This window comes from Phasianus colchicus, chromosome 24 (assembly GCF_987193195.1).
Source record: "Phasianus colchicus chromosome 24, bPhaCol1.hap1.1, whole genome shotgun sequence".
NCBI lineage: Eukaryota > Metazoa > Chordata > Aves > Galliformes > Phasianidae > Phasianus > Phasianus colchicus.
In genome coordinates, this window is record NC_143459.1 from 6,519,142 (window position 1) to 6,543,810 (window position 24,669).

Genomic DNA, 24,669 nt, shown 5'->3' on the forward strand with positions numbered 1-24,669 from the left:
GGAGATGCTTATCTCTTTCCTCTGCATACAGCCTTGTAATTCTGTTTGCTTATCCCTTTAAGAGATACAGCATTCTTGCTCTAGTGGTTTTGGTTAATACTGCCATTGCTTCTTTAGAGGAATAGGCAACAGAGGCTGTGAATGCAACTGTTAAAATTTTCAATCAGCTCAATCATTTCACCATCACCAAGTAACCAGCACAGCCACAGCTCTGAGACCAGGAGTAGACATAGAGGTGGTGTGGGATGGAGTGCTTCAAAGTTAGTGCAAGGCTTACCCCCCACCCATCTTGGAACTAATTACATCCATGTGATTTCCAGTCTCTTGCTGCAGTGTATAGCAGGTGCCATTGCTGAGATGAACCCCCCCAATCCCACTCTTCCCCACATCCCCCATGGACATACACAAAATACTGTTGCGCAGTAGCAGCTGCATTCACTACAGTGAAACCCTCCTGAGTGCTCCTGTGAAGTGCCTCCCCTTAGCTTCACTGGAGGAATGGGAGGATATGGGTGTAAAACCACTCTTCTGTGAAGTGCAGGTGATCCCCTTCCACCCCCATGAACACCAGCTTTCCTGCTTTGTCCATCTGCTGTAGCCCCAGGTGATCCTAAAGGAAGAGAAGCATGACCATAGCTTCCTGGGGGAATCTCGGTGGGGGGAGAAAGCCACTTTGGGATGAGGGATAATTCAGAACAAAGGTTGAGAAAGGAGCAAAGTTTAAACATATGTGGAAAGAGATCTTGAGCCAGGGGTGAAATCACCACTAACTCCTACTGCCAGGAAAGGGCACGGAGGGAAACAGGTCCTGGTAAGAAAAGGCCATGCCCCCAGAACAGCGGAGATGGTGAGCAGAGCTAGGCTGTGGGGGTTAGAGCTCCTGAAGGTCCTGAGGACACTATATTCTTCAGAGTGAAAGTTGCAGACAATCCCCAGAAGAACGTACCTCTTTGTACAGCAAGGTCTCCTTCAAAGGAATGGTGTCCTTGGCTTGGCCGCTTTTGTAAAACCCAAACCACTGTCAGAATTAAACAACAAACAAACAAACAAACAAACAAAAAAAACAGTTGCTGCAGGACTCCCAGCAGGCAAAGAGGCTTATTCACCAACTCCTGCCAGAAATGCACTGCTGCAGACAGTGCAGCATCAGGCCTATTTGTTCCTCAGAAAGTTCTGCCCACCAAAAAACAAACCAGAAACAAGCAAGAAAGAACCAAAATGCCAACCAGAAACAACATCTGCCCTGACTGCCTCACCTCAGAGATCGGAGGATCGACCATAGTATCATTGAGAAATTTCACCATCACAAACTTTTTCAAAGCCATCAGGTTTTTCTTGTATGTCTCATTGATGCTCTGAGTGAAAGCAAGACAGAAAGTTCCAAGTCAGTAAAAACCCACTGAGAGACAGTGGCTAGGAAACTGCCTGCTCCAACTCACTCTGTACCAACAAATGAAATCCTGCATTGCACTAGCCTTGGATGCAGGAATGTGAATTTCCAAGCTCAATCTCCCTTTGCTGTGCTCGTGGAATTCAGCCTTATCTCCAGGCCGTAAAAAAGGGACAGTCCTCCCCTGCCCTCAGAGGAGTTGTCCACTTGGAAGGTCAGGGGCAGACTGAGCCTTTGGTAGAGCTTTCCACAGACAACTCCAGAAATGCACAACAATACAAGAACTGCTCTGGCATGGATAAATCTCATTCATGTATCTATCAGTGAAAACACTTTGTACATTCCTGGGCTGCAGGGCAAAAAAATGCTCCTTTTGAGTTCCAGCAAAGGAGTTCATGTTCTAAACTCACTACTAAAGCTTCTGTTCTCCTGCTAGCATTTATTCATCAGTTAAGTCCTTACCCTCTCCTGATTTATGTCAGCCAAAAAGATGCTCTTTTTCCTGTAGTCCTCCTCCTTCAAAGGATCATGCCAATACTGTGCTTGTACCAAGCTGGAGAAGGGAGAAATCAAAGATAAGACTGGAAACCCAGAGCTGCTCACCTGGGCCCAGCCCCTGTCTCTGTAGCCTCTGGAATGTACTCACTGCTCTTGAACAGCTTGTGTGTAGGCACCCAGATCTAGCATTTTTCGGATCCAGTCACAGATTTGGGAGCTCTCACCAGGACAGCGTGGAAAGCCATACACTCCTGAGGTATGAAGACACATGTTACAGCTCAGCAAGCCAGACAGAAATCCCTTAATCCCTCCAGCTGGTAAAGAACCACCTCTTAAAGAAAAGGGGCAGGAATTACCAAGGGAATCGGGAAGCCTTTAATCCTGCAATCTCATTAGACAGCCCTCCTGCCCCTGGGCACTATTGCACAAAAGAATAATGGATGATGCTCTTGAACTCAGGATATTGCTGTGGAGAATGGGGGCACGCAGACAGCAGACAAACTGAATGCCCTCCAGCTCACCTGCTGCGATCCCTGCAGTTCTGGGGATGATTTCCTACAATTCTTCCCCTTACACTACAAAGAAATAGACTCGAGCCATGGAACTTCCCAGAGGAGACTATTTGAAATTCACTGCCAGATACTCTTAACTGTACAGCTCCTAAATTACATTTCCTACTGCCTCCATAATATACTGCAAAAAGCACCTCCTTTGGTGCTTTAGTCTTGCAGATACCGATTGAAAAATACCCCTGTGACCCAAAAGGTTTAGTTTCACAAAGGCTTTGCCAAACAGTCAGAAATTTGTTCTTTAGAAACAACTAATCTCAGATGCTTTCGAAGTATATAAGAATTCTGCTGAGACAAGAAGTCATCTGCTTGTGGATGTCCCTTTTCGCTGCCAGTCAAGCAAGACCAAGCCAGAAGATAAAGACTCAGCTAACCAAAGCAGACCACCGGATTTAAGTAACAAAGGGACACTTCATTTAGTAGAATACAGTCAATTTTTAGGAAGAGGGCCAAATAATTAATTTCTCCCACTAACAAAAGCCCCCATGCCCTTCACCCATGGTTAGGAGTTGTGATAGCTTAAGAGGACATTACCTTGGTGCTGCCCCCCAATGGAGATCAAAGTGAACATGGGAGGAGAAGGGCACCTCTGGGCCACCGCCCTCCTGCACAGGGAAAGGAGCAGAATTAGTGCCTGGTGTGGCCAGGCCATGGTTGTTGCTGTGCTCACAGTGCTCAGCCAGGCGCTGCCTGGGCCCAGGCACATGGCTTACGTGTGCCTTCTGGTAGAGGAGAGTACAACAGTTACAGCCTGCCAGCCCCTCCTTCTAGATTCTTGTCTCCTTTGGAGTGCTCCTACCTTTGTGAAGGATTTGTCTGTTTAAACCTGCTTAGTAGTTCAGAAGTTTAAAATCAGAATCTAAAACCCACAAGAAAAACAATAAAACCAGAACAGGAATGTAAACTTACAGGAACTGGCCTCCTTGGGAGAAGCCCATTGCATTGTATCCTCCTTTCAGGCGAGGGTCCTTTGCGAGTTGGCTGCACACTTCTCTCACTTGGTCATTGACATTCATGAAGAAGCTGTTCTCCACATCCTGACAGACTGGTCATGTTAGAAAGTGCAACTTGTACCTTCAAAATGGCTTATTTTAATCTCTGCAAGCAGACGAGTCTAACAGCTCTGTTTGTGAAAGAGGACCTTAACCTTCACAAGAGAACAGAAGTGAAACTGAAGCTTTGAGGCTTCCCATCATCACATCTTTTCTCCTATTCTGCCTGCAGAGCTGTAGTACGTCTCTACTCTTCCACGATTTCAGTCCCTTCAGATTTTGTATGTTCTATGTATAAATCAGCCTTTATCATCCTTTTCAGACCCCAGAAAATAACACACATTGCACTATTGTTACTATGAAGGACAGTTTGCAGACATTCAGTGGGGCACATCCACTGAACCACGTCCCCAAGTGCCACATCTCCACAGTTCAGGAACGGTGATTCCTCCCCCACCAAAAATTGTTCCGGGCATCCAACCTGACCCTCCCCGGCGCAATGTGAGGCCACCACCTCTCACCCTACCACAGGAGAACGGTATTTTATCACATCTCTGTATTACCCGGCGTAAGAGTGCTGATCTGAGGCTCTGCACACGAATCCCATTTACACGCGGACTGGCTTTCCCAGCAGGCGTTACTCAGACTTCTCCCGTCTCCACCCGTCACACCTGTTTACCTCCCCGGGAGCAAACCCGCCGAGACAGTCCCACAGTCAGTACCTGCACCAGGGAGCTGCCGATGCGCAGGGACAGAACGTAGATGCCCGGGATCCTGCGCTGCACCATGTCCCGGACGTAGCCCATACTCAGCGGATTGCAGCAGCTGTCTCCTGAAGGAGGAGAGGGTAGTAAGCGGCGCGGGGCAGCGTCAGGCTGCGGCCGCCTCCCTCACCTCGCCCGCAGCTCACCCATGCCGTGCCAGATGACCAGTGGGACGGCGGCCATAGCGCGGCCCGGACCCAGACCTGGACCCAGACCCGGACCCACACCCAGACACAGCAGCGCCAGCACCGCCGCCCCAAGCGCCGCCATCTTGGCTGTCACATGACCCGCGCGCGGCACGCGGAGTCGGGGAGGCAACAGCTCGCGATGCAGAGCCCCCCTCCGACCGCCAGGGGGCGACCACACCCGCGCCGCGCCCTCCCGAGCCGCCCCATAAGGCCCCGCGCGGCGTAGCGGCGCTCTTTTCCCCGCCCCCATCATGGCGGTGAGTGGGGCCGCCAGCGGGCCGGGCCGGGCCGTCTCGCCTCTATCCGCCGCCATCCGCCCTGCGGGGGGCTCGGCTGGGCGGCGGCCCGTGCGGGAGGGAAAGGGGGAGGTTGGCGGGCGGCTGTAGGGCTGGTAGGGACGGCGGGGAGACGGCGGGCCGCCCTGAGGCTGTGGCTGCCGTGACAGGCCGCGACCTGCGCGGTGCCGGGTTGGGACGGCGGCGCTGGGCTCTGGCGGGGTGCGCGCGGTGCTGCCCGCCCGGTGCAGCGTCGTCTGGCCGCCGAGTCGTGCGCCGTTCCCCTGCGGTCCGCGCTCATCCCTCCCGGCGTTTCTCCGCAGCAAGACCAGGGTGAAAAAGAGAACCCCATGCGAGAGCTCCGCATCCGCAAGCTCTGTCTTAACATCTGCGTCGGGGAGAGCGGGGACAGGCTCACCCGAGCGGCTAAGGTCCTGGAGCAGCTCACGGGGCAGACTCCCGTCTTCTCCAAAGGTGAGGTGGCCTTGCCGGCGCTGCAGGCTGCTGTCCGGTCTTCCTGAGCGCATCGGTGGTGGTGTGGCTGTGGGAAGAGGTTCCTCAGCAGAGCAGAGAAATCTGCAGATACACACTTAAAGGCCTCGGTGTGTGTGTTGTGGGCCTTAAATGCTCAGTGCTGGCAGTCTTTCAGTCTCTGGTACTGTATTTATGCCCTTGTCCCCAGGCTGGGAATGTGAGATTGTCTTGGGTCTTTTTATTTCAAGTAACTTCTCTGGTCTTGAGCAAGCTCTGAGTCCCTGGAGTGGAAGTTGTTTGAATGGCCCCTTGAGTGTCACTCTTATTGCCTACAGCTCGATACACTGTAAGATCCTTTGGAATCAGGAGAAATGAGAAGATTGCTGTTCATTGCACAGTTCGTGGGGCCAAAGCAGAAGAGATTCTGGAGAAGGGGTTGAAGGTAAGAATGGGGCTTGTCTGAATCCTTTGTTTGTGGAAAAATAAACAGAACTTGAACTGTTACCAGCTGGAAAGATGATGAAAAGCTTTGAAACATTGCATCTGATCTAGTTACAGTTGTGGATGTGGAGGGTTGGGTTAGCATTCCTGATACATGAGCTGTGATTGCACTGTTCCTTTATTTGGTGTGTGCTTGTTTAAGAGCTGGTTGGTACAGCTGCTACTGTCTTTTGGGTTTTTTATCTTTGTTATTCTCAAGGAGGCTGTGGGATTGAAATCTTATTGCTAAAAGCTTACCAACATGTAAAAAAGTGGGTCTGGCAGCAGTTAGTAGAACATGTAGGACTCCCCTTTGTGGTTGATAATGAAATAATGACTGACAATACGTGTTTCAGGTGCGAGAATACGAGCTGAGAAAAAACAACTTCTCAGACACTGGAAACTTTGGCTTTGGAATCCAGGAGCACATTGATTTAGGGATCAAGTACGATCCCAGCATCGGCATCTATGGCTTGGACTTTTATGTGGTGAGTATTCCCTGCTTCCTTGCACTCAGTGGGTTTGTGTGAAAGCTGTAGAAGGAGCCTGGCAACTGTTGAAAGGTGGAAAGATGTCATCAGAATCCAAGTCAAGCTCATAGGGTTGCTCTAATACCCCTGATTTAAGGTGCATCTTAAAGCATCTTCAGAAACATAGTTGCTGTTAGTGGTATTCCTGGGGTAACATTGAGAGAAACCACTGGACTTGGGTCAGTCTGCTGGGAAGGAGGAGGCAGAAGTGTGAAGGACTTCAGGGATGAAGACTCAAAGATGGGTTGGTTGTCCAGTGTTCTAGGTTATTCCTTCTTAAGAAAAGGTTTATTTTAAGTAAAGACCAGAATCAGGTAGTGCTATTGGTCTCCTCTCCTGGCAGGTGCTGGGCAGACCTGGTTTCAGCATTGCTGACAAGAAGCGCAGGACTGGCAACATTGGAGCCAAGCACAGAATTGGAAAGGAAGAAGCCATGCGCTGGTTTCAGCAAAAGGTAAAGTCCAACTTCATTTTTTTTTTTATCCTGCAAGATTCCTAGCAAGTGTCAGCAAAATACATCACTGGTTTGATATTCCTTATGGGAGGAATGGAACAAGTCACTGAACATAACACTGAACTGGGCAGAAAGAGATTTCTGCTCAAAACACTATGGCTTTTTCTGGAGCAGTATAAACTATTTGAGTGTGGGTGCTGACTTTGTGGTGAGCTGGAGCAGCAGCTCATATAGGCTACCTAGAAGTATCAGCTTTTGTATAAACTGCACTGGTCATCTCTTGCGCTGGGGAAACTCCAGCCTGCTCCTCCTGGGTGGCTTTTTCTCTGGTGTTTTCTTAGCTCTGGTAACTGGTGTACCCCACTTTTGGGGTCAAATAATGGGACCCTAACCCCTTGCCTCCCACCTTGGAAATAAGCCATGTGGCATAAGGTGGAAAGGCAATTAGCTCAGCTAAAAGAAATAGCGGTGTTTAATGACATTATTGCCAGTCTGGCTTGGAATGAATGTGGTCATCAGTTTTTCCACAGCAGCACTGTACCTTTACCTGACTGTTTTCTCACTTAGTTCTTTCTGGTTTTCTCACAGTATGATGGCATCATCCTTCCTGGCAAATAAGCAGTTCCTGTTACCAAAAAGCAAATAAAACTTTTTTAACCCCAGCTTCTGTAGTGAATTTTATGGGAGTTCCTCTTGACTTGCACAGCTGCTGGAACTCTGCAATGAAAAGGGAGCAGAAAGACAAGGACAGCACTCAGCAGATGCCAGTGCAACCTTGGCACTGCACTCTCCAGCAGTGAAGAAAAGTCCATTGCAGGTGCTCAGGCTGAAGTGTGTCTTTTGGTGCTGCCTGCTGGCCAGGTGCAGCCAGCTATTGAAGTGTGAGTCATACCTGGGGAGAAAGAGTCAGCCCAGGCCTTGCTGTCTCTGTTCCAGAAACTAGACCCAATCTCCAGACTGCTGACAGCCGAGGGATCTACTGGCTTTTCAAAGAAGCTGTTCAGATTCAGGAGAAAAGTCCCAGCCACTTGAACTATCCCTAGTATTGCAGTGCTTCACAGAGCTACTCCATTTCAAAGCACTTTGGGTACCTCCTGTAGCAGGTGTCTTGGGGATAGTAGTACTCAGTAGGTCCTACAGGTGTGCTGTGGAGCCCAGCATTGCAGTATGGCAAACTGATCTCTGCAAGCCTTAATTCCTTCTGGAAGGCCCAGAAATGCAGCTGGCTTTCTCCATCCTCCGCACACCCACATTGTGGTGTGTTGTACTAGTGAACCGGCTCCCTGGAACAAGCCTGTAGCTCATGCCTGCCCTGGTTTGATCCCAGGACTAACCACTTGGTTCGCTTATTATGTCTCCTTTCAGTAAAGGGAAGGGTGAACTTTGTCAGCAGCACCAGGAACTTGAGATGTAACCCATCTTGTCCCAGAAGAGTTTTTCTAAGTCAGCATTGCACTGGCACTTCTGTCCTGGCACCAATGCCTTTGTCAAGGGAGAAAACTGCTCTGTGGTAAGACAGAAGTTATCTAATTGGATCTAATGCTTCATGCTATGCAGCCATGAGAGGTTTTGGGCTTCAGCTCATCCCGTTTCCATGAGATACTGCCAAACACTTCGGGCACCTTTGACAGGCTGATGGAAAGCACATTTGTGTTATTCCAGTGTCTGGTTGTAGGAAAGCAGAGCCACCTTTGACTGCCACGTGCGGTTAATTTAAAATGGGATATAATTGCTGCTTCTGGTTGAAATACTACTGCAGTGGCTTGCAAGGGGTGTTTTTCACAGGTTAATCCTGCCTGATGTACTAATCTAGGGAGCTGGAGTGGCATGAAAAAATTAGAGAGAACACAGGCAGTGTAGGGAAGATGGGCTTTCTAGTTGTTCAGATTACTCTTAAAAGGCAGTAGCATGTTATTGATCTAACAGCAAAGAAGCAGCTATACCGGGTGATGCTGTGCATGTAGGAAATTGCATCAGGCTTATTTAGTATCTAATCTAATCTCCTTTAGCTGCCAATGATCTCAGCCCGTGTGTGAGGAGGGTACAAGTCACAGCAAACGCCAAGCTGGAAAACCACCTGGGCACTGCAACTCCAGCTGCCGTTCTGCTGCCAACAATTAAAACCCAACATTAAAAAAACACTGCAGTGTCTCCCCATGCCACATTCTGTGTCGTTCACACAAACTCTGGGCCTGCTCTTACTGCGCAGTTCTGAGCGGTCAGTCCAAGAGAAGCTCTGACAGCACAGGGCTCTGCGGGTGGAGCGTCTTTGTCCTCGCCCTTCCCCACACAACACCCCGTTCCCCAACCGCCCCCCGCTCTGCTGTCGTCAGCTCTACGCTTCCAGCAGGCTCTGAGGACAGCCAGCCTGCCGCATCGCAGCAGCACGGGAAGGGCTGCGTTCAGGGACCGCGGCTTCGGCACCAGGCTGTAGCCGAGGGTCTGCCTGGCCGCTGCCAAGACGGCGGCTTTAGAGAGCAGCCCGGGGCCCAGCTGCGCCCTGGGGCTTAGCAGGCTCCGGGGGCACAGGGCCGCGCTGCACGTGAGCGAGTGGAGCGGCCGAGGGGCTCCCCGGGCAGCTGTAGCCTTTGGCCGCGGCCTCCTGCACCTCTGGCGCTCCCAGCAGCTGTGGTTCAGCGTTGGGACCCTGCCCCCGGCCCGAGCCGACGCAAGCTCCGAGCTGACCGCGGCTCTTGAGAGCTCCGCTGCCCCTCAGGAGCGCTCTGCCAGCACTCAAGATGGCGCACCCTCCAGCGCCACGCCAGGCCTCAAGATGGCACCCATTGGGCTCTGCCCTCACCTGCCATGGCCGCCGCCGACGGGGTAGCATCGCGCAGCTTCCGCTTCCTGCCCGCAACCAAGATGGCGGCGGCGGCCGGGAAGCGCCGTGTGGCGAGCGAGAGGTGAAGCCGCTTCCGCCGCCGCGGCCTGTCCAGCAATAAAAATGGCGGAGTCGGTGCTGGAAGTTGTGGGCCGGCTGCAGGCTCGGCTCGCGGGCAGCGCGGATCCCAAGAAGGTGACGGCGGTGGCACGGCCGCGGTTCGCCGGGGTGCTGGGGGAGGGACGGGGCCGGCACAGCCGCGAGGGGCAGGAGGTGCGGGGTCAGGGCCTGCTCGGGGCGACGGAGCTCGGGGGTCCCGGCTGTCGCTCGGGCCGCGCCCTGTTGGGCTGTCCGGGGCGGCTCGGCGCTGCTCCGCACGGGGCCGTCCCGGCCGTGCCGCCGCTGCTCGGTGCGGAGCCCGGCCCGTGGCGCGGTGGCAGTGCCCGAGGACTTGGCCCGTCCCGGCGCTGCTCGGGGCCGCTGACAGCCGCCGTGCGCCGGGCCCCTGAGCCGCTTTCTTCGTCGGGAATTGGGATCCGGGGCGGTGCTCGGGGGCTGGCGTGCTCCAGCACGTGCTGCTGTCCCCTTCCTTGGGACGTGGCATTTTACAGGGCAGCATCTGTTAGGAGTGTTCTTGGAGGTGCTCGGGTCACGGTTCCTTTCGTTCGGCAGCAGCTCTATGCTGATCCGGGTTTATCCTGGGCACGCACCCACGGGGTGCCCAACTCTCTGGGCTGGGCGCGGGGAGCTCTGCCACTCGTCTGGCTCAGTTTGAGGCGCCCAGTTCCTTTCTCACCCCCCTTCCTCTCTCTCTCTCTCCATCTCAGCCAACACCAGAGCGGAGTGGAACTGCCGGGGCTCTGTGTACTGAGATGGAGCTGGGGAGGCTGAGCTCCGTGTGCCTGGATTGTGAGCTGGCTGTGCGAGCAGTGTCAGCTCCTGGTTCCTCACCCCGCTGTAATTGTGCAGTGAGAGCTGTCTGTTTGCTGCTTGGGCCCTGCGAGGCATCAGTCAGCACTCTGCGGGCTGCTGTCTCCTGTAGCACTGCAGTGTGAACTCATTCCTTTCTGTGGTGCTCCAGTGCAAGGGGAGGAGAGATGTTAAGCATTAGCAAGCTGCTACTGGCTGCAGTTGTATTGTTAAACCTTTCCAGATCCTCAGGAGAAATGACCTGTAACCTATACTTGCTGCTTCCTGGTACCTTTTCAACAGCATCCAGGGAAATGTTTGCATTTCTCATCTCACAGAGGCTTCTGCTGTAGCTATTTCCACTGCACTTCAGTGGCAGGCGCAGCTTTACTGTGTCAGAAAGACAGAGCCACAGAGCTGCACTCATTACAACCCCAGTAATAAAAGTGCTTTTGGAAATACTGCAGTGGAGTGAAGCTAGAATATAACCAGGGTAGCCTTGAGGATAATAGGAGGAGTTTTCCCTTGGCACGTACTCTCATACTGACATTTTTATTAATATGAAGCAAACTCTCTAACAAGGTGATCAGCTTAGAAAGGTGCTTTGTTTTAATATCACCCTGTTCTACTCTTTTCTACCCAGCACAAGCTCCATCCTTCCTCTCCTTTCATCACAGAAACACCAAGGTTGGAAAAGACCTACAAGATCATCCAGTCCAGCCATCCAGTTATCACCAATAGTTCTCACTAAACCATGTCCCTCAACAAAAAATCCAAACGTTCCTTGAACACCTCCAGGGCAGGTGACTCCACCACCTCCCTGTGCAGCCCATGCCAGTGCCTGACAGCTCTTTCAGAAAAGTAGTATTTCCTAACATCCAGCCTAAATCTTCCCTGGCGCAGCTTGAAGCCATTCCCTCTGGTTCTATCACTAGTTACACAAGAGAAGAAGCCAAACCCCAGCTCACTACAACCTCCCTTCAGGTAGTTATAGAGAGCAATAAGGTCTCTCCTGAGCCTCCTCTTCTCCAGACTGAACAATCCCAGCTCCTTCAGCCGCTCCTCATAAGGCCTGTGCTCCAGATCCCTCACCATCTTTGGTGCCCTTCTTTGAACCTGCTCCAGGGTCTCAGTGCCTTTCTTGCAGTGAGGGGCCTAAAACGGGACACAGCACTTGAGGTGCAGCCTCACCTGAGTACAGGGGCACAATGACTTCCTTGTTTCTGCTGGCAATGCTGTTTCTGATGCAGGCTAGGATGCCATTGGCCTTCTTGGCCACCCGAGCACACACACTGCTGGCTCATGTTCAGCTGAGCATCAATTAATACCCCCAGGTCCATTTCCTCTACACAGTCATTCAGCCATTCTGCCCCAAGCCTGTAGCGTTCCCAGAGTTGTTGTGGCCAAAGTGCAGGACCTGGCATTTGGATTTCATGCCCCCTCCCTTCCAGCAAGCACTTTGTGCATCAGTCTAAACTCCTGTGTTGCTGGGACCGGAAGGATCCTGGCTGGGAGGGCTCTGTCCTCACCATCAGCATTGCGGCACTGAGCTCTGTGGCCACAGAGCCTCTGATGGTTCAGTGTCCCCACCTACAAGTGGGTCTGTTTAGTAACAGTGCTGGTGAAGTACTGGTGGCCCTGGAGTGCTGAAGGGACAAATGGGATTTCTGGCTCAATGGGTTTCTGCTTTTCTGGTCCTTGAGGAAGGTGAAGGGGTGTGTTACCTGCACCAGGGCCTCTGAGCCCATGGCTGCAGGCACAGGGCTGGAATTGCTGCTTAGATACTACAAGAGCAGATCTGGAACTGCTGCATCCTCCTTGGCATCCTAACTTGAGTGCTGAAAAATGCCATGATGCTGGTATTGAAATGTGTAATTCTTCCAGAACAAGGAGGAAAACCTAATCCTTCACTATAATAATGAAGTCCTACATATGACCAGTGGGGCTGTGGTTTGTGGTGAATAGGATCCATACTGTCATTCTGCTTAAGCGAGGTGGGCTCTTTTCTCTGTTGGTTCTTCAAATATGTAAAAAGAATTTATTTCCTTCAAAAAGAGTGAAGCTTCCTAAAGCTCTGGGTCCTTGTGTGGTGTAAGCAGGGTGATGGGAGCTGCTTAGGTTGACAGTACTGATTTCAGCACGAGTACAATGCTTTAAGGAGATTTTCTGGCTCGGGGCAGCCCTTTGTACGGCATATGAACAAGGCCGAGTTGTAGAGGTGCCACAATAATGGGAATGCTGACAAGTTTGCTCTGGGTATAGCTGTGGGAGATAATACAAGAAGTGGTGGTGCTAATAGGTCTGCGCTGTTGCTAAAAAGCCTCTGTACATCTCAGTGAGGTGATGCCCAAGCACCAATACTGCTCCATTTATGCCCACACAGCCCAGCCCCACAGTCAGTGAGTGGGTTTGGGGAAAGGAACGAAGAGAGTGGGGCTGGAGGCAGCAGTCCTGGAGGGATTGGTTGGCTTTTTAAGTGGTGTCTGAGAGGAGAGAGGCTGTCTGCAAACTGGCCTGGGGAGGATCTACAGGAGAGATGAGGATTCTGTGCATCCTCAGGAACATCTGAAAGGCTTTCTTCTTCGGTGTCTGGTTTGCAGAACCTCATGAAGTTATCTCCTTTATTTAATTTGTCTGTCTCTTGCAAAAGGATGCACTTCTCAGGGCCACTTCTGAGAGTCACAAGTTTCTAAGTCTTTCCTTCAGCTTCTTGTGCCCCAGGGCTGTGTAATGGCTCTGCTACCAACACTGTAAGCCAAAGTTAAGTTGCAATTCTCTGTAAAGAAAGAATTTGTATTTGAGTAAGTTTAAGATTTTTCAGGTGGCCCTCATAGGCCAAGTGGCAGTAACTTCTTTGCAGCTGGCCCTCAAGTTTGGCTTCTGAGGGGCTTAATGTGGAGCAAGATAACAGCTGTCTGCCACCTGGATCTTTCTAACAAGCTTTGTGCAGAGCTTCCCTTTCTAATCATAGTACACATTTCAGTCTGACAAATCTGAATGCTGTCCTCCTTGCCTCTGCAGCTGCTGAAGAGTCTGAAGAGGCTGTCTGAGCTGCCCATCACAGTTGACATTCTTGTGGTAAGAGCTGTGAAATCTCTTGTGCTTTCATCCTGTCTGTCAAGCTACACAATCTGTCTGCTAGAAAAATGCTGCTTTCTGAGCAGGATATGCTGTCTAAACCACCTGCTCCAATGTGAAGTCATAGACATGGCTGGGATGAGATTCTAGAATTCCCAGTTACAGACAGTATCTCAGCCCTTCCTCCGCTTCAGTATGAAGCAGTGCAGGACAGGTGGTGGTGCTCAGCTCTTCCAAAGATTAATGCTTGGTCAGGATTTGCGAGTCAGAACAGTTCCTAAATGGTGACCGAAGCAGCATCGCATTAGAGGAGCTGCAAATCTTTGAAACTATTATGACCAACTTCTGTCTTCGAGTAGTTATGGTAAATAATAACTTAGTTTATTAAACCAATTAAGTAATTTTTGACTGAAAGCAGAGTTATGTCTTCACTAATTTACAGTACTGTAGTAAGCTATACAATGTCTGCTGAAAACACAGTGTGCTACGTGTGATTTGCTGTTAGATTAAGGAAGCTCACTTTGACCTAGAACTGATAGGTAGCAGGCTAACTTTGCAGGAAGCTCAGTGGAGGTGTGAGTGCTGACTGCTTTGCTGAGATTAGTTTTTATCTTTTCTTTCTTCTGAAGGAGACAGGTGTTGGAAAGACGGTGAACAGCTTACGGAAGCATGAGCTGGTGGGAGACTTTGCCAAGAACCTTGTTGCCAGGTGGAAGAAGCTGGTGCCGGTTTCCCAGGAGGCAGATAGGTGAGTAAACCTGCTCAGTTATGGAAAACTTGCTCTTTTTTTTTTTTAATTTTTGCAGTGCAGATTACAAACTACTTTGATCATGGAAACAAATGAAGGCTCTGGAAAAACTTGTAACACAGTGTGTTCTGTGGGGCTTCTGCCTTGTTTTGGAACAAACTTCCTCCCTGTCCTCACCACAGTGTTGAGTTGCTGACGGCTGCAGTTCAGAGTGAAGGCAGGGACCAACCTCCAAGAAACTGCAGTTTGATTAAAAGATTAGCAGTAGCTGCCAAGGGCTTCTAATAAAACAAGAGATGTAATCAGTTCACTTCCCACTTATGATGCCAAAGAGAGGAAGTTTTAGGCCAAGTAAAGGAAGTGGCTTGCTTTGAAAGAAGACTTCTGTGTGTACAAATGCCACAGAAACTGAAGCTAATGCTAGCACTATGTAGCAGTAACAGAGCTGTGTTGATTCCAGCAAGATTGGGATTTAGATCTGGATGATGAAGATTCAGTTACTCGTGATAACCTTGATGGCAGTGGTGTTCCTGCATGCTTTAATGGGTGAACTGGGAGCTCCTGTTTCCTTACACACTGTGTAGCCAGGGGTGTGTGACAGAGACATCTCTGTACACCTTTGCCTCCACTTGCCCAGTGAACTGTGAAGTTGTTAGTCCTTATAAAAGTGCTTAATTCCTACATCAGAAATGTGGTTCCTAAATCCTTGAATATTGCTGTGCTAGGGAGAGTTTTGGTATTCTTGCCACAAAACTTCCAAATGCAATTTTAGTCCTCTGTAAGAGATTCCCATCCATATTGCCCATGGGGAGTAACTCCATTCGTACTGGGAAGTTTCAGTCTAAGTAGTTTGTTTTCTTGTCCTTTTAGAAATAATCTTGATTCTGAAGACTGTGACTATGAGAGGAGCAGCTCAAGGAAAAGACAAGCACCTTCTCCCCAGGAGGATGAGGAACATGACCAGGACTACTCAGAGCCTTTCCAGCCTTCCTGCAGCCAGCTCTACAGCCCAGATCATAGAGAAAAGAAATCCAAAAGGTATTTAGGGCCTGAGAAATCTCATGAGGCTTATGGCTGTAGCAGCCAAGAGGATAAGAGATGGGACAGATCTTCCCCAGTGCTCTCTTCAGATCAGGAGTACTCAGACTATGGACAAGCTGTGTCACCTGAGCCAAGTGAGAGCCCTCAGGATACGTACACAGACCCTTATGCCTCTGATGAGCAGGAAGAACCAACAGTGTTTCATCCCAGTAAAGTCAGTAAGGGCCATGGCTTTCAGGAGAAGCTGGGGGAAAGCTGGGAGAGGAACCCTGGTGATCTCCATGACAAAGGGAATGCGAGTGGAAGCAAAGAGCACAAGTCTTCTCACAAGGAGAAGCAGCGACTTGATGGCCGAGGGGAGAACAAAACCTCTGCCTTCAGCCCAGAAAAATTGCACAAGACCTCTTTTAAAGAGCATCTCCGAGAAAGCCCTGTGGTAGGTGGCAGCAAGGAAAAGCACAGGATATCAGATGGCACTAAGAAGGAGAAAAACCGAGAAAATAGCTCTTCCAGAAAAGAGAAACTGCACGTGCAGCCACGCTTGGAAGAGTCTGTGGACAACCACACTAAGAAGAGAAAACATCAGAACTCTGAAAAAAGCAAACTGGGGAAGTCCAAGCCAAGCCTGGAGACTTCTAACACAGAGCGGGAGAAACAGAAAGGTGAGAATGACTCCTCAAATAGGATTAAGGAAAAGGGGACTTCTGGGAGCTTAAAAACGTCTGAGGGGAAGCACAAAGCCTCTGAGTTGGACAAAAAGTCTACTGACTTATCCTCGAGTTTTGGGGACGGGGAAGTGGAGGATGAGTTTGAACAGCCTACTATGTCTTTTGAGTCATACCTCAGCTATGACCAGCCCCAGAAAAAGAAAAAGAAAGTGGCCAAACCCTCTGTGTCAGCTGGGGAGAAAGATAAAGGGCACAGCAAACAGAATGGATCCAAAGCCAGTACCAAGAGCTCCAGCTCGAGTCACAAGAGCCCAAGTCATAAGCGGACAAATGAGAAAAAAGCAGAGAAGAAACAAGCAGAGCCTCCTAAACCAAACAGGGTAAGGTTTTGCTCGCTTTCAGATCCTTCAAAGAAGTTGGGATCAGCTGCCCTTAATCCTCTGCTATCTGGGGCTTATTGGTTTTCCCTTGGTATGTGCTGGGCTGTCCTGCATCAGGCTGTGCTTGAGGTGTCTCATCAGTGCAGTCGGTGACCCCAGGCTCCTGCTGGGACATGCTGTGTCTCACCCACCTGCTGCAGGGCAGCCCCACAGGCGTCTGTGTGTGCTGCTGGGGTGGAACTCTGCTGGAGCTGTGAGTGGAGAGGGAGGGAAAAGGAAATGCAATAACCAGAATTCAACTTTTTCAGAAACAGGGGAAGTAAGAGAGACTACTTTCAGGCAAATACTCATAAGAAAACACAAGTGTGAAACACTTCTTTAACAGTGTTTCGAGTTATGAATAAATTTAGAACTTTGCCTAATATGCAATGGCATCTCTGCCTCCTAGAGAGGTTCCCAAGTCTTTTGTGCATTTCTGCTCTCTAAAGATAACTTTTTTTTTTTTCTTTGTCAATACTGTGGTTTTATTAACTGGATGTGTTGGGCCCCAGGAGTTGGGGAGAAATGGGAGAATTGGTGTTACAGTGCAGCTTATTCTAGAAGCCTGAACTTCCTTTGTGAAAGCTTGAAAAAAAAGTAACGTTTCTGTATATATTCATTGCCTCACAGATGCCAGTTGCCTATGTAAATAGGGAGTAGTGTGTAAAAACCATTGCTACTTTCTTTTTACTTGACTTTGAAACACTTTTTTCCTCAACGAGTGCTCTTATAATCCTAACAGCATTTTACAATCCTACCTTGCCATTCATTCTAATAAGTGTTTCATATAGCAGTTCAAGATTTTCCCCCGGTTTGATGTTCCCCTCTCTTCCATCACAGCTGAATCTTTTGCAGGAATGTGGAAAGACAAAATGAGACATCACATATTAGGGAGTGTTTGAGGTCAGGAAGATGTTTCTGTCTCCCTTCTGTGCTGTTTTTTTCCTTCAGTTCTTTGCATTGTTAATCTGATCTGATCTGGGTTCTCACCAGGGCCCTTTAGTGCTGAGCTTAATGGGCTAAAGACATAGATGTCTCTTATTAGGGGGTGCTGAGTAATTTGGATCCTGAATTTTGGTTTCTGTGTATTTGGCAGCTTAGATAGTCATGGCAGTGTGGGAGAAGTGTAGCTTCCTCCTATTTCCTGGTGCAAACTGATCACCATTGTGGCTTATTGGCAATACCAAACAAAAAGCAATTCAGTGCTGTTTGTACACTGGTAGGATGTAACATTCTCAGCTTAGTTGCATGTACATCCTTTTCTTCCAGATGCTGATAGATGTGGTGCCAACCTTACCAGATATCCCACTGCCCCCAATCCAGGCCAACTACCGCCCTCTTCCCTCCATTGAGTCCATTACCTGCTCCCAGACAAAAAGGAAAGGTATGCTGGGCAGGAAAAGGGGTTTGTAATGGGTTACAGACACTGTTAGCAGGAGGTGGCAGGAATGCATGCAGGCTGGGTTCTGCTCTCTTTACGCTGGGATCTTGTGTCCTGCCTTGATGTCTGGAGCCTTTCAGAAAAAGGTGTTTGTTTTTTGTGTCATCCCCCTCCCCCCCCTCCCCCACCCACGTGCTCTAACTGAAATGAGGAAGATCCTTTGCTGACCCTTCCTGAGCTTGAGCTCTGGAATTGCCCTTCTTGAATTGGGTGGCATTTTGCAAGTTTCCTAGAGAGGACTTTGGTTCTTTGGGTTTCTTCGGGAAACTCTGGCTTGTGTCTCCCATGCCATTTGTCAGGGTGATCTCTTGGTTTCTCCGTTCCCTTCTTACTCCAAGTCTTGCTTTCCACAGCAGTTTCCTCACCAGTTGAAGAGAGCGAGGCAGGATTTATAGGTCGCCGGTTGAATTCGAAGATGCAAGTGTATTCAGGCTCTAAAACTGCCTACCTCCCAAAGATGATGACTTTGCATGAGCAGTGTATCAGAGTCCTTAGTAACAACATTGACTGTAAGTAGTTTTTCTGGTCTGTGTTAGTTGTATTGCCATGTAGATTTACGTAACTCTGTCCCCACTGAAGTCCTGGTGAATTCTTTTTGTGTATCCCAGCAGCACCTGGCTGCCCCTTGTCACTAGGCAAGCTGTCTAAGAGGGGAGAGATCTCCCTGAAAGCTGTGGTGCTGCAGGAGTCAGTAGCGCAGCATGTTGTAAGGAATGATTGAAGTACTGGAAATAGTGGTAAATATTCCTCTGCACAGGAACTTTTTATCTTGGAGCTGTTGGTGCCTAATGATTCACTGGAAGTATTGCACCCTAGTTCCTTTTTCCTTCCCCATGAATTGTGCAGCAGCATGCAGCATTGCTGTTTATTCAGAGTCTCAAGCCCTACCTCTGGCAAGTAAGGAGGAAGATAAATACTATGCATCTTGCTTCTTTCTAGCTATCTATGAAGTGGGTGGTGTCCCTTTCTCAGTGCTGGAGCCAGTGTTGGAGAAATGCACCCCAGAGCAGCTGTACCGCATTGAGGAGTGTAATCATGTGAGTGCCTGGGTCTGGGGGAGGGATGCTGATGTCTGGACATGGATAGATATGCTAAGAGACAAGGAAATGAAGGTGTCAGGGATGATCTCTGCTTACGCGTGGCTTTTTTTCAGGTCCTAATTGAAGAAACAGATCAACTATGGCATAATCACTGTCTTAGAGACTTCAAGAATGAGAAGCCAGAAGAATTTGAGTCCTGGCGGGAGATGTACCTCCGACTTCATGATGCTCGAGAGCAGCGGCTGCTCATGCTGGCACGGAACATAGGCTCAGCTCATGCTAACAAACCTAAAGGTAATGAAGGGCTGAATGACTGGGGAGCCAGACAGGTCTGGGAAGGCTGCCTGGGGGAAGTCTGTGTGAGAAAGGTCTTTAGGAGTGGCTGGTTTGAATCCAATGCAATGTAAAAGTTGCTCAACTCCGTTCTTTGTGGTAGCACTCACTTAACAGCTTAGCAGTCTGTAGATCTCTTCCATGGTGTTGTGGACCAGTATTGTACGGACAGAATAACTACTGAGGCAACGCTTGTGACTTCTTTGTGCTAGGACTGAAGAATATCAGGGTGGGGTAAAACATCCTTCCTTTTGTTGGTGAATATAGAGAGAATTACCGGCCCAGTCAGTGAGTCTTATAACAGCCAGTCCTGTGACTGCAGGAGGTTCGGACCAAAGAGAGTAGGCTGTCTACTGAGCTTTGGAACAGATGAACTGCAGAAAGGTGTCTGGAGCTTGCTGCAATAAGACAAATACCCAAAAGCTTTCTTTTTGGATCTAAGCACTGTTTCCCTCTGGCCACCTACAGGTAGAGTGGCCAAAATGGCCTTTGTGAACTCTACAGTGAAGCCCCCTCGGGATGTACGGAGAAGACAAGAAAAGTTTGGAACTGGAGGTGCTCTTGTGCCAGAGAGAGCCAAGTAAGTGTTTCTCGTAGCATTTGCTGTGAAACTTGTGGCTGTAATAGCTTTTTTCTTACGGGGAAGAATAGAGATCCTAGTTAGTGCTGTCTTTGTGTGATAAAAGACATGGTCGTATTAACAAATGTGGCTCATTTGTCTGATGAACTGCATCAAACTGCCGTGATGCCTTTACTGAAATACCTGCCCTGTCTTTGTTTCAGAATAAAACCAGTCCTCTACACATCTGGCAAAAGCCATGCTCGCGTGAGCGAGGAGCGGTCCTATGATGGGCCCAGCACCAGCAGTGCCCATTCTGTCCCATCATCAGGTAGCACCTTCTCATCCTATGACCCTAGGAAGCCACCAGTGAAGAGTAAGTACAAGCTGCAGAGCATCTGTGGTCTCATATAGCTTCTCCTTTGCACATGGATGAATCGTCTTTCTGCTGCAAGAGAAATCCAGGCTGTGTGGGAGGGTCAAGAGGTGTCCTCTCCCTGTGGAGAGGATAGTGAAGTCAGTTCAAACTTCTTGCACAAGAAAAAACATAGGGAAAATCTGGAGGTGCAGAGTCGGGATGTGGGGCCTGGAGTTTGCTTTGGGCTCTCTGGAGGTCCTGGCAGCATTTAAGAAAGCTGCTGTGCTCCACTGTTTGATGGCTTCACCTACTTGCCCTTTCGCTTGTGCTGTCTTTGTTCCAGCCAGCTGTTTGTAATAAAGAAAAGTTTGCTCCTTTCAGAAGAAAGCAGTGAGTTTACCGAAGATATGTATTCTTGCAGTGCTGAAAGCAGTGTCGGCCCTCCTCTGTCCATGACCTGAAAATAAGATGGGCACTTGTGCAGGCCTTCATTGGCCAGGGCTGCAGCTCTGAATCGCTTTCTGCTTTCTTGCTCTGTAACCTCTGCTTTAACATTGATTTTTGTTTTTTCTTTTTTTCCTCCTGTTTTGCAGAAATTGCACCCATGATGGCAAAGACTATCAAAGCTTTCAAAAACAGGTTCTCTAGGAGATAGGTTGGAAGCACAGAGCTGGGATTTTTCTCTCTCATGGGGGAGTGGCACTGATGGGGGAGAAGGTACCAAAACAGCCCAAGTCCTTTGAACTCTGTGGAGGCTGCAGCTGCTGGGAGAGACTTTGATCTGCACAAAATGACAGCACAGTATTTTATCTTTTATTCTCATCCCTTCTCCCTAACCTCCTGTTTCTGGCCTTGTCTTCTCTCTAAAGAAAGATGTACAGGATCTCCAGATGTGAGAAAATGTGAAGTCTTGGCACCTGCTGAGAGTAGAAAATCCAGAGACTATTTACTATTTAACCTCTTAATAAATTATGAAATGGTTTTAATTAATTCTTCACCCCTCAAGCCCACTGGTACTATTTATGTCGCTTCCAGTAGTCTCCCCCCTCCCAGCCCAGCACAAGGGCAGGCCCTGGCTGCACTGGCAGGAATCCATACGAATGGGAGATGCTTCTCAAAGGATCCTGTCCTTGTGGCCTGATACCTCCTGGACCCAGAGTCCCACCCGGACTCTGGGACAGGTGGCACTGGGTACCCTTCTGCTCAACAGTCCATTGGCAAGTGGATCAGGTCCTGAGGCTTTGCTCTCTAATCATGTATCTTAATAAAATCTTAGCTCTTGACCTCTTCTCTGCTGTTACTGTAGATCTCGAACAGATGCTTATGTTGCTGGTCAGGGATGCCAGGAGCCACTGAGGACTCTTTCTCTGCTGCTGCTGTCTTCTGCTGGCTACTGGGAATAAAAAGATGAAGGGTTTGAGGAGAAGTTTTACTGTGCACCAATGAGTATTTTTCCTTTTTATCTTAAGGGAGTGGACTTTGTCTGCCTCTGGAATTAAAAATAGTTTTTAGATATCATTGAAGGCATTGCTTTGCCTCTTTTAATGGTAAGAAGGAATATTTTTATCTTGTTTTCTGTGTGGAACTGGGAAGGGTTTGTTTCCAGTTGAAGGCTGGTGCTCAAATCTTGTCCTTCCCCCGTGTGTTCTCTCTGCCCATCTTCAGAAAAAGTGAGGATTTTAGTCTTAGAATCTGGAACCGCTTGTTTGAGAGAACTGGATAATGGAATGTGTTGGTTTTAATGTGCACATACTTCATAGCAGGGGTGCCGAACTCCCGGCTGTACTGAGTGTCTGGAGGGAAAAACTCACGATGCCAGCTGGTGGCTGCGTTGCAAGGTGCCAGGGTGTGAGGTGTGATTCCAGGGCTCGCTGCAGCACTGCTGTGGCTCGTGCAGCCTTACAGCACTGGTGGGGTACATCTGCCTTGGAACAACCTCAGCTGGAGGCAGCGAGCGGAGGTCGCAGCCTCTGGAAGCAGGTGGAACCTGCTTGCACAGTGCTGGAGTGGTGCACAGGGGGTCAAGGAAGGGGAGAGGCTCTGGGCTGTGTTCGTTGTGCCAGGCCTTTGGGTGAAAAAGGTGCAAGTGATGACAGTAGGGGTTGCTGGTTGGGAGTTGCTGCCCAGGGCTCCTCGCTGGGGAGTGTCCTCCCTGGGTGGCTTTAGGAACTGCGTGCTTCTGGTTTCGTTCCTTTTGTTCTGTTTTAATCCATTCTCAGTGTCCTCTGTTGAGTTTTTTCTTGTGTTGAAGGACTTGGAAAGGTGTTTTCAGCCTCTCCTGTGCTGTATGTTTGTTACAGTCCGAGGTGCTTCAATGTTACTGTGTAGCATTTCAGTGCATCCTGCTGTAAGATAATTGCTCCCGGCTCCTGCCGTTTGCTGTATTTAATTTGGCTGTACTTCTAATTCCATGACAATACACGCCCTTCTGCTCCCGGTTCTTCCCCCTGGGGCACAGCCCTGTGATCGTATCCGGCCCCTAGGACCCCTCCCCCCTCCATCCTCCTCTGTCCCCCTGTTCCCAGCTGGGGGGATCCCACGCCCCATGGCAGGGGAGTGTCGGATTCCCCCACTGCCGGCCCTCGGCCTCGTGCAATCCCTCTGTTCTGCTACAGCGATGGCCCCGAGCAGTGCTGTCTGCCCCGCTGCGGCCGGGGGTGGGGGGCGACTCTGACATGTATTTGTAATTTTGTCCCCGATGTGTATATACAATTTTCTATGTTCCTTTTTTGTGGTAACTAAGATGAATATTTTAATTAGATAAGTTATATGAAAAAGAAGAACAATCGTGTCTCAATAAAACCCAAACACTGGACCCTCGGCCGCCTGTTCCTTTCTGAGCACGCGCGGCCCCGCCCCCAGCATGCGGCTTGTGGGCGGGGCGTGGGCCGCGAGTGGGCGGGGCCGACGAGTGAGCGATGCCTGCAGGGGGCGCGGTGCGATTGGGCGGCAGCCCGCCGTGTTTGCTTGGTGGGCGTGGCTCGGGGTGGGCGTGGCTCTGCGGGCATGGCGGAGGGACACGGGCCCGGGCGCTGCCGGTGCTGCGGCACGGACGGCGGGGAGCGGGGCGCGGCCTGGGGCCTGCATCTGCGCATCGACCGCGGGCGGCTGCAGTGCCTCAACGAGCGGCGCGAGGGCAGCGGCGCCCGCGTCTTCCGTGCCTGGGAGGAGCGCGGCGACCGCGAGCAGGTGCGGTACCGGGGCCTGTGGGCGCTGCCGGTGAGGCCGGGCCCGTCCTGAGCCGCTCTTCCGCCCGCAGTTCGTGGAGAGCGACGAGGACGCGGAACTGCTCTTCAACGTCCCGTGAGTGTGCGGCCCGGGCGGGCGAGAGGCGGTGCGAGGCCGCGGTGCTCCGCTGTCACCGCTCTGCTGTGCTCCGCTGTCACCGCTCTGCTGTGCTCCCTCCCGGCAGGTTCACGGGCAGCGTGAAGCTGAAGGCCGTCGTCGTGATGGGGGAGGACGATGACTCGCACCCCTCTGAGCTGCGACTGTGAGTAACACTGCTGGGCTGCGCTGTTCTTTAGCTACAGGTCAGTGAGGTGCTGGGTACTGGGCAGAAGCCCGGAGCCACGAGGAGAAAGAAGCTGGAGCTGGTATGGGAGTGAACGTGGCTGCTCGTGCACTGAACCCAGCCTGCTCCTGGTGCTTGAGATTGTGGTGGTGCTTTGTGGTGGCGTCGGTAATTTCTGCTACAGAAAGCAAAGCACAGTCTTATTGCTGAGGGGAATCCAGAAAGCGTTAATATGTGGGGAGGGAGCCCATTAGTGACGCTGCACTTTAATAACTTTCTGGGTTTCCTCTCTCTGTTCCTAGGTTCAAGAACATTCCCCAGATGTCCTTTGATGATGCTGCCCGGGAGCCAGAGCAGACGTTCAGCCTCAACCCCGACCCTGTGGGCGAGCTTGAGTACCCCACCAAGTAGGGACCCGGCCCGTGCAGTTCTGCCCATGGCTGCTGGTGGTGACAGATGTGCACTGCAGGGAGGGGAAAAGCTGCATCTGCAGCCTCAGCCGTTTGCTCCATGCCTGATGTGTGCAGGCTCTGCTGTCGGTCTGTTTTCTTCCAGAATTGCTCGCTTCTCCAATGTCCATGACCTTTCCATGTACTTCCCAAAGAACTTTGGAGCTGAGACAACGAAGATATTTTACATTGGTCTGAAAGGAGAATGGACGGAGGTGAGAGCCAAGACAAGCAGGACTGCATTACTGGTGCATGCAGAGCTTTAATCAGGGCTTAAACTGGACTCTGGCTCTCAGGAAGGGGTGGGAAGGGTTGAGATAGATCTGTGAGGTGGGGAGCAGGAAGGAATTCAAGTGCCACTGACGTGTCCCCATTCAGGCGCACCGCCACAAGGTCACCATCTGCAACTATGAAGCATCGCCCAACCCGGCCGACCACCGGCTGCAGCAGGTCACCCCGCAAAGCCACTGCATCTCTTGATTGTGGCACTGCTCTGTGCTTGGGGCTGGAAACGGACACGGACAGAGACGGTGACCGAGGCCCCGGGGGCTGCGACCGTGCCCAAGTGTGTAGGGGTAGAGCGCCGGTTCTGAACGGCCGGGCCCTCCCGCTCTGCTGCCGAGCTGTGCCCTTCTCATTGCTAATAAAGCTTCCGAGTTCAGAGCAGCCGCCGTGGCCTC

At 50.5% G+C, this 24,669-nt stretch overlaps 4 protein-coding genes across 6 annotated transcripts; 3 read left to right on the forward strand and 1 right to left on the reverse strand.

The window, feature by feature from the left end:
* Positions 1-336: 336 nt before the first annotated feature.
* On the reverse strand, positions 337-4,517 carry PPT1 (palmitoyl-protein thioesterase 1). Its single transcript, XM_031594725.2, has 9 exons — positions 4,360-4,517; positions 4,172-4,281; positions 3,367-3,494; positions 2,992-3,062; positions 2,037-2,139; positions 1,853-1,943; positions 1,257-1,355; positions 947-1,018; positions 337-610 (listed from the first exon to the last, which is right to left on the reverse strand). Exons 1-9 carry the CDS (start codon positions 4,481-4,483, stop codon positions 488-490), a joined length of 921 nt encoding a protein of 306 aa, XP_031450585.1. The 5' UTR covers positions 4,484-4,517; the 3' UTR covers positions 337-487.
* Positions 4,518-4,547: 30 nt separating this feature from the next.
* RPL11 (ribosomal protein L11) lies at positions 4,548-7,276 on the forward strand. The gene is made up of 6 exons (XM_031594726.2): positions 4,548-4,658; positions 5,000-5,150; positions 5,486-5,592; positions 5,987-6,118; positions 6,504-6,614; positions 7,203-7,276. Exons 1-6 carry the CDS (start codon positions 4,653-4,655, stop codon positions 7,230-7,232), a joined length of 537 nt encoding a protein of 178 aa, XP_031450586.1. The 5' UTR covers positions 4,548-4,652; the 3' UTR covers positions 7,233-7,276.
* A 2,174-nt stretch (positions 7,277-9,450) lies between these two features.
* On the forward strand, positions 9,451-22,844 carry ELOA (elongin A). Of its 3 annotated transcripts, none has more exons than XM_031594699.2 (11): positions 9,451-9,630; positions 13,366-13,422; positions 14,052-14,170; positions 15,041-16,259; positions 17,568-17,682; positions 18,096-18,248; positions 18,679-18,776; positions 18,893-19,073; positions 19,581-19,692; positions 19,896-20,047; positions 20,623-22,844. In XM_031594699.2, exons 1-11 carry the CDS (start codon positions 9,559-9,561, stop codon positions 20,682-20,684), a joined length of 2,340 nt encoding a protein of 779 aa, XP_031450559.2. In that variant the 5' UTR covers positions 9,451-9,558; the 3' UTR covers positions 20,685-22,844. The 3 variants fall into 3 exon arrangements, with proteins under 3 accessions (XP_031450559.2, XP_031450558.2, XP_031450560.2); XM_031594698.2 differs by having other exon boundaries at positions 9,454-9,630; positions 18,093-18,248; XM_031594700.2 differs by lacking the exons at positions 9,451-9,630; positions 13,366-13,422 and adding an exon at positions 13,673-13,786 and having other exon boundaries at positions 18,093-18,248.
* Positions 22,845-22,998: 154 nt separating this feature from the next.
* PITHD1 (PITH domain containing 1) lies at positions 22,999-24,650 on the forward strand. Its single transcript, XM_031594716.2, has 6 exons — positions 22,999-23,218; positions 23,289-23,332; positions 23,442-23,519; positions 23,843-23,947; positions 24,096-24,204; positions 24,368-24,650. Exons 1-6 carry the CDS (start codon positions 23,036-23,038, stop codon positions 24,467-24,469), a joined length of 621 nt encoding a protein of 206 aa, XP_031450576.1. The 5' UTR covers positions 22,999-23,035; the 3' UTR covers positions 24,470-24,650.
* The last annotated feature ends 19 nt before the right edge of the window (positions 24,651-24,669 follow it).